Source organism: Drosophila yakuba, chromosome X (genome assembly GCF_016746365.2).
Source record: "Drosophila yakuba strain Tai18E2 chromosome X, Prin_Dyak_Tai18E2_2.1, whole genome shotgun sequence".
NCBI lineage: Eukaryota > Metazoa > Arthropoda > Insecta > Diptera > Drosophilidae > Drosophila > Drosophila yakuba.
In genome coordinates, this window is record NC_052526.2 from 645,582 (window position 1) to 652,868 (window position 7,287).

General features: G+C 52.5%; 2 protein-coding genes across 2 annotated transcripts; one reads left to right on the forward strand and one right to left on the reverse strand.

The window, feature by feature from the left end:
• The first annotated feature begins 148 nt into the window (after positions 1 to 148).
• LOC6523839 (protein O-mannosyl-transferase 2) lies at positions 149 to 3,423 on the forward strand. Its single transcript, XM_002099676.3, has 10 exons — positions 149 to 515; positions 595 to 678; positions 742 to 826; positions 896 to 1,000; positions 1,056 to 1,164; positions 1,224 to 2,005; positions 2,071 to 2,311; positions 2,387 to 2,535; positions 2,599 to 3,040; positions 3,138 to 3,423. The coding sequence occupies exons 1-10, from the start codon at positions 406 to 408 to the stop codon at positions 3,329 to 3,331; spliced, it is 2,301 nt and encodes a 766-aa protein (XP_002099712.1). The 5' UTR covers positions 149 to 405; the 3' UTR covers positions 3,332 to 3,423.
• Positions 3,424 to 3,435: 12 nt separating this feature from the next.
• LOC6523840 lies at positions 3,436 to 5,590 on the reverse strand. The gene is made up of 3 exons (XM_002099677.4): positions 4,941 to 5,590; positions 4,131 to 4,442; positions 3,436 to 4,055 (listed from the first exon to the last, which is right to left on the reverse strand). Exons 1-3 carry the CDS (start codon positions 5,481 to 5,483, stop codon positions 3,645 to 3,647), a joined length of 1,266 nt encoding a protein of 421 aa, XP_002099713.1. The 5' UTR covers positions 5,484 to 5,590; the 3' UTR covers positions 3,436 to 3,644.
• Between the last annotated feature and the right edge of the window lie 1,697 nt (positions 5,591 to 7,287).

Here is a 7,287-nt window from a genome sequence, read left to right on the forward strand (position 1 = left end):
GACCACCTCTTGAGATGAGTAGACCTCCACTGCCACAGACCGTAAAAACATGGCATACTTTTGAGATCGTTTCTACGCCTTAGTACCACGAGTATCCAACAGATGCGCTGTGGACTCTACGCAAAGACTGGTAACAAAGACCGAGACTCGTCTTGGCCGAGATTTATCGATAGCCCGTGGCTGCAGCGCCCCGATAGCCTAAGCCCGATTTGTTTGGCCAAAAGCACAGCCAAGCCAAGTTGCAGACCTGCAGACCGGTTTTGGCCAAGAAAGCAGTAGGAAGAACGAAGAAAGATCGAGTCGCTCGCGCAGAGAGAAAGTATGATCGCCTTGTTTTTGTTGACGTGTGCACCGCTCCAAGAAGTGTTCCATTTTTAACGGCCAAAAGTAGCATACACTAGATCCATGGCAGCGAGTGTTGTCAAAGCGCCCAAGTGCCCCAGACGAGGGTCAGTCAAGGATGTGGCCCAAGGCGCACCTAGAACCGCGTCCACGTCCAGCAAAGAGGCCAATTGGTAAGCGCGGCGAGATCAAAGCAAGAGAAATGTACTGAAACTCATCCCATTCCTACCAAAAACACAAACTCAACAACAGGAACTGGTGGCTGCTGCTGGCCACCGTCTTCCTGGTGACCTTCGCCACCCGCTTCTATAAGGTCACCGAACCGGATCACATATGGTAGGATAACCTCTTTCGAAGGTGGCTCGCGGAACTCACGGATCTCACCCATCTCTTTTCCAGCTGGGATGAGACGCACTTCGGCAAGATGGGCAGTTGGTACATCAACAGGACCTTTTTCTTCGACGTCCATCCGCCGCTGGGCAAGGTGGGCTACTAAATATACAATACTTAAGCAAATAAGGCTTTCAAATTTAAAATGTCTTCAAACAAACAGATGCTCATTGGCCTCTCTGGCTACTTGACGGGCTACAACGGAACGTTTCCCTTCGAGAAGCCAGGCGACAAGTACAACGAGACGCGGTACCAGGGCATGCGATACGTACGTGATTACAGTCCCCCAAGACAGGTGTCCTACTGATTGCTCTCGCCCACAGTTCTGCACCACGCTGGGAGCCCTGATCATGCCCATGGGATTCGACACCGTCTACGACCTGACCCGCTCCCATGAAGCTGCCCTGCTCGCGGCTGCCTATCTCGTGTTCGGTGAGTGTAGCACTTATGTTCATGTCCATGTCCATCTTCCGGCTAATTGCTCCGTTTAGATGTGGGTCTCTTGACGCTGAACCAGTACATCCTGCTGGACCCCATTCTGCTGTTCTTCATGATGGCCTCCGTGTGGGGCATGGTGAAGATTTCCAAGTCCACGGCCTCCGGAGGATCGTACGGCCTGCGCTGGTGGTTCTGGCTCTTCCTCACCGGCACCATGTTGTCCTGCACGATTAGCGTGAAGTTTGTGGGCCTGTTTGTGGTGCTGCTGGTCGGTCTGCACACGGCCACTGAGCTGTGGCTCATCCTCGGCGACTTGGGACAGCCCATTCTGGAGACCGCCAAGCAGTTGGCCTGCCGGGCCATCACCCTGATTGTCTGGCCCATTCTCCTCTACGTCCTGTTCTTCTACATCCACCTGAGTGTGCTCAACCGCAGCGGCAACGGAGATGGCTTCTACAGCTCGGCCTTTCAGTCGCGGCTGATCGGCAACTCGCTCTATAATGCCAGCATGCCCCGAGATGTGGCCTACGGATCGGTGGTGACCATCAAGAACCACAAGACGGGCGGAGGCTACCTGCACTCGCATTACCACCTGTATCCCAAGGGATCGGGCGCCAGGCAGCAGCAGGTCACCACTTACACGCACAAGGACGAGAACAACAGGTGGCAGATCAGGCCGCACAACAAGCAGAATCTACCCAAGGGCAAGCCTCAGATCCTCCGGCACGGCGACATCGTCCGCCTGACCCACGTGGCCACCAAGAGGAATCTGCACTCCCACAACGAACCGGCGCCCATGACCAAGAAGCACTTGCAGGTCACCGGCTATGGCGAGGTGAGCACCAACCCTTTTACCTTTGAACTCACTAGGATAGGAAGAAAGCTCATGATGACTTTTAGTTGGGCGTAGGCGATGCCAACGACGCCTGGCGCGTCCTGATTGTGGGCGGCAAGGTCAACGAGACGGTCCACACGGTCACCTCCCGCCTCAAGTTCATCCACCTGCTGCAAAACTGCGCCCTGACCTCCAGTGGGAAGCAGCTGCCGAAGTGGGGCTTCGAGCAGCAGGAGGTGTCCTGCAATCCCAACGTGCGGGACAAGTACTCGCAGTGGAACGTCGAGGACAACGAGCACAAGTTGTGTAAGTAAACACTACCGAATATTCTATCACGGCAGATATTCACCATGTTTCAATCTCTGTCCGAAATCCGAACAGTGACCAGTGTGAGCTTCAGCGTGTATGCCCCCGGCTTCTTCGCCCGCTTCCTCGAATCCCACGCCGTGATGCTGCAGGGCAACGCAGGACTCAAGCCCAAGGAGGGCGAGGTCACCAGCAGACCCTGGCAGTGGCCCATCAACTACAGGGTATGATGATAACTAGCCGATGAAAGAATGGCAGAAGAAGTAAAGAGTTCCTTTGCCTTCCAGGGCCAGTTCTTCTCCGGCAGCAGCTACCGCATCTACTTGCTGGGAAACCCCTTGATCTGGTGGAGCAACCTGGTCTTCCTGGCACTCTTCGTCGCGGTTTTCCTCTTCAACGCCGTCGTGCAGCAAAGAAGAGCTGGCTTCGCCCGATCTGCAGCCCAGGATCAACCAGTACTAGCTCCCGATTCGGAGACGGTGGCTCAGGGCGAGGAGAGCGAGCCCTCGACCACGGACGTCTGCAGTTGTTGTCTTCCGGCGGAGGAGAAGGTTCCAAAGGCCGTTCCCGGTGGCTCCCTGGAGGCACCCAACCCGGCGCAGTCCTTGCGGGCGGCCGCCTGGCTTTTCGTGGGCTGGGTGCTCCACTATCTGCCCTTCTGGGCGATGGGCAGGGTGCTCTACTTCCACCACTACTTCCCGGCCCTGATCTTCAACTCCTTGCTAACGGGTAAGCAGATGATTCAATAGTAGACGTGAGCCTAAAAGAATACTGCATCGTTTACAAATTGCATTTGAACTGCTTTGTTATACTTACTTTCCCACAGGCGTCATGTTTAACTACATCATGAGGGTTCTGCCCAAGTGGATCCACCACGTCGTCTTGGGACTGGTGCTCTCGATCCTGGTCTACAGTTTTGCCGTCTTCTCGCCACTGGCCTATGGAATGAGTGGTCCTCTGGCCAACGAACCCAACTCTACAATGCACAATCTCAAGTGGCTTTCCACCTGGGAGTTCTAGTAATTGTAATCTTGCGCGGTTTTTGGGGCTTTCTCTTCACTTGCGACAATGTGTCCACGAATATATCATCGAAGAAGAACTCCAGAACATAACTCCAGTGCGTCTTTGTGAAAATGAAAACCCCAAATAGGCAATTTTTTATTTTTATGAGTAGATATAATGCTTAATTTATAGAATGCGCTTAACTCTACGTACTGTTTACAAACAAAAACAAAAAAAAACCATTGGTAAAAGTAGCAAAATTCGCGATTAGCCTAAGGATTAAAGGATCTGGGGATCCGTGGGGATCGGTCCCATGATCCCACGCCACAAATCAATCGAATATGCCCAGCTCGTCGAAGCGGCGCAAGGCGTAGCGCAAGGTGTCCGTGGTGCGGGGATTGGAGGAGAACATCAGCTGGACCTTCTTCTTGGCGAAGTCCTGGTCCGACAGCGCCTCGATGCTGATGTCGAACGAGTCCTCCTTCTTCATGGTCACCATCGGCAGGAAGGCGTAGGACGAGAAGAAGCCGTACAGCTCCCTGGCCCGGATCTCCTGCTGAATGTCTGCGTAGCTGGGCACGAACGCCGAGTGCATCCGCTCCAGGCTGTCCCTCAGGGAGGCGTAGTAGGTCTGGATGAGGAACTCGCGCCGGTGGATCAGCACGTCCAGCTGGACGCTGCTGTTTAGGAAGAAGTTGATGTCGCAGCCAGGGCTGCCGAAGAAGCTGTTTTGGAAGTCCACCTGGAATGGCATATATCGCATACCACAATTAGTGTCCGGAATAGTAAGAGATTCAAGTGGAGTCGGGGCACTCACGAAGATGGCATCGATGGGCTGCGTGGGCTGCTCGTCGTCGTATTTGTACATGAAGTTGTTCACCCACAGGTCGCCGTGATTCAGCACAGTGATCTCTCCGGGCAACGGCCGTCCGGTGGTCACCAGGTTCTCCTTGATGTTGTCGCAGTGGTGGTGCAGCTTCTCGGCCAGCAACTCGTATCCGGGCCACTTCGAGACGACGTTGGCCAAAGTCCGGCACTGGAGGGTCATGAAGTTGATGAACCGCTCGTTGGTGCGGATGTAGTTCTCGTCCAGCATTCCGGTGGTGAAGTGCTCGCGGACACTGGGTTCCTGCAACGAGTCCAAGCCAGTAAAATAAACATGACATCAAAAAACTGAGAAACTCCTGCCCACTTTACCCATTTCTGATTTTGATTAGACATTGGCTTTAGGATGGCAAAGAGAGAGTGAAAACGTTTGCTTATTAAATGCGGTCTTATTTACTGCGAATCTATCTACAAAGTACGAAATGAGTGTTGTTAGTCAGCATCATCTATATATTCTTTGTATGCACACTTCAAAGGCCCACTGTGAATCTGTAACTAATCATTTAGTTGACTGCATTTGACGCAATCACTTGATCAGCAAAAATCCCATTGATAGGCAACATGGTTTTTGTATATTAGGTAACGCCCATTAACAATTCTGTAGTGAAATGAAAATCGCATGCGTTGTGGGTGATTATCATAGCTGATTATCATGGCTGATTATCATAGGGAAAGGAAAAACATTCATCCTTTATACTGGCACCTTACTTTAAGATAGTGAATCTACCAACCGAGTACTCACCTTCTCGGCCAGCACCATGGAGCTGGCGTGAAACTTGCCCAGCTTCTTGAGGATGACCACGCAGTGCTCCTCGTTGAGCCCGCTCTGCCGGCTGGCCAACTTGTAGCCGTACTGGGTGAGGTCGTCGAAGACGATCGTCTGGATGGGCTCGCGGGTTGTGTAGAGGCACTTGGCTCCGAACTTGGAGCCGTCGCCGATCAAGACCTCCAGTTTGCCGAGGACGTCGAAGTAGAAGATCTTCTCGCGCAGATACACGGCCAGCTCCTCGAGGAACTGGGTGGCCGGCGTGATGGCAATGCTCTTGACGATCAGGGCCAGCTCCTCGTCCAGCTGCCGTTTGCTGCTGCGGTAGAGGGCCTTGGCCCTGTAGATCTTGCTGCAGTAGTTCTCACCGCCGCCACCACTCGACTCGGAGAAGATGATCTTCTTGATGTCCACCCGCATGTCCCGAAGTCCGTCCTCCAGCGCCGCCTTGAAGAAGTCCTCGTTGAGGTACTTGGGGGGCTCGTGGCCCAGGCGCTTCTGCTTGTCGTCCAGCTTCATCTATCCAGCTGTCCTTTCTGGCTGCGAAGTAATACCACGGATTTCTCTGGGTTTCAGGGGCTTTCTCTGGGGTCACCTGCTTCGCCGGTTTCTTCGACTGGGAAACTGCCGCCCCGCCGGCGCACTTATATATATTAAGCTCTTATCAGCAACAGGTGCTGTCCGCGGCGCAGTCGGCTGCGACCGCACCGATATTTGTCGCCACCCCATATCTCTATCTATCGACGGTACATAGTATAGGCCGAGTGCTCCGCAGATGCAGTTTCAATGGGGGTGGGAGGCTCCAGACTCAGTTTGCTCAAAGTGGGAAGAACTTACTCCATAGTTGTACTCCCAGACTTAGTGCAACAGCTTTGAGTGGCTGTGTGCTGGCTTGAATTGGAATCCTAAGAATCTCGGCCGATGATCAATCCCTTTGGCCACACAGCCTCTGGCCTCGTCGTCCGACCAGATCCCATGCCGATCCGAAAGCCTCTCGGACTCTCGATTCTGAAATGCTGTACACATCGGCATCGCCCAGGCGAGCGACGTGGTCGGCATACCTCAAATCCGTATGCAATATATGTAGCTACATCTGCGCACCTAGTCGACGATAAACACGACCAGTACTGCACATTCCTCAAAGCGACGGAGCACATTGAGATTAACAGATTTCGGGCCTTGGGTACTTCACCAAACACACAGATCTAAGTCTGAAGTAGTGCTAAACTCGAAACCTGAGAAACTCGGAGAGTTTCGGCTCTCTGTGTAGGCGACAGTTGAGGGAGACAGTTGATGATCGGTGCACCTGACGTGGTGCATCCATGGAATACCAACTATAAACCATAGAGATTGCACCGCTCAGCACGTGTTTGAATGCAAATCTGGTCGGGGAGTGCTAAGCGAATGTAATTGCAATTAATTACCGGGTGCGGCAATATTCGTAGCGCCAGTAATCCAAAAAGTATGCTACCTCAGGCGAAACTCGTAATCGTATGACTAGCATGGGCATGCTAACTACGATTCCTCAACTGCGACTCAGGAACATAAGCCAAAATCTGTAGAAACCCAGATCGCTGTTTCCGGCGAAAAACCCTGACCAATCGCCTTAGGATGTGATTTATCATTAGATGGCACGTTCTTGAAAACAAACGTGGAGGCAGAGCAATGTCTTTGTTCTGATTTGCCGCTCATCAGCATTTGCAGCGATGCATATAGACATTGCGTCATGTTCTGTGGCCAAACTGCTTGGATTGGATCTTGAGACGCAAGGCGCAGGCCAAATCCGGATCCGATCGTAGCTTCTGACTTCCAAGTCAGTCGGGGTGAGTCAGGGATCGAAACTATAATGCGACGGAGGATTGAACTTGACAACAAGTCCAACAATGGAATCATATATCACCTTTAATCGCGTCTGGGCGCCGTCTATTTAGTTCACCATGCGTCTGCCTGAACTACTTGGACATCGCCCTTGACCCCAGAATTCAGAAAATTCAGAATTCGCCAGCTCTTCCGATTGTATGTGTTGTACATGTGTATGGGTGTATGGGTGTATGGGTGTATGTACCCACGTCTCGAACTAATCTCAAATGACGTATTGAACTACAGAAGTGAGCGATCTAAAATTAAAGGCACTCCACTACAAAGTGGCCATGGCAATGCTGAGGTGTAGCATCCGAATCCACGCTATCTGCATTGCGGATTTGGTTTCCGAGGAGCACACGGCGACGGTCCAAATGATTGGGGTCGGCGGGCTATCACATTGGACATCGACTGCCGTCCGTCGGAAGTCGGAATTCGGAATTGATATACTTGCATGTATGCG

Excerpts from the sequence above, each read along its gene's own strand:
- LOC6523839 (XM_002099676.3), top strand. The coding sequence starts at position 406 with ATGGCAGCGAGTGTTGTCAAAGCGCCCAAGTGCCCCAGACGAGGGTCA. Across the intron at positions 1,001-1,055 it reads GGTACCAGGGCATGCGATAC|TTCTGCACCACGCTGGGAGC; the intron begins GTACGTGATTAC and ends TCTCGCCCACAG. Across the intron at positions 2,312-2,386 it reads GGACAACGAGCACAAGTTGT|TGACCAGTGTGAGCTTCAGC; the intron begins GTAAGTAAACAC and ends AAATCCGAACAG.
- LOC6523840 (XM_002099677.4), bottom strand. The coding sequence starts at position 5,483 with ATGAAGCTGGACGACAAGCAGAAGCGCCTGGGCCACGAGCCCCCCAAG. Across the intron at positions 4,443-4,940 it reads CCATGGTGCTGGCCGAGAAG|GAACCCAGTGTCCGCGAGCA; the intron begins GTGAGTACTCGG and ends GACTCGTTGCAG. Across the intron at positions 4,056-4,130 it reads AGCCCATCGATGCCATCTTC|GTGGACTTCCAAAACAGCTT; the intron begins GTGAGTGCCCCG and ends ATGCCATTCCAG.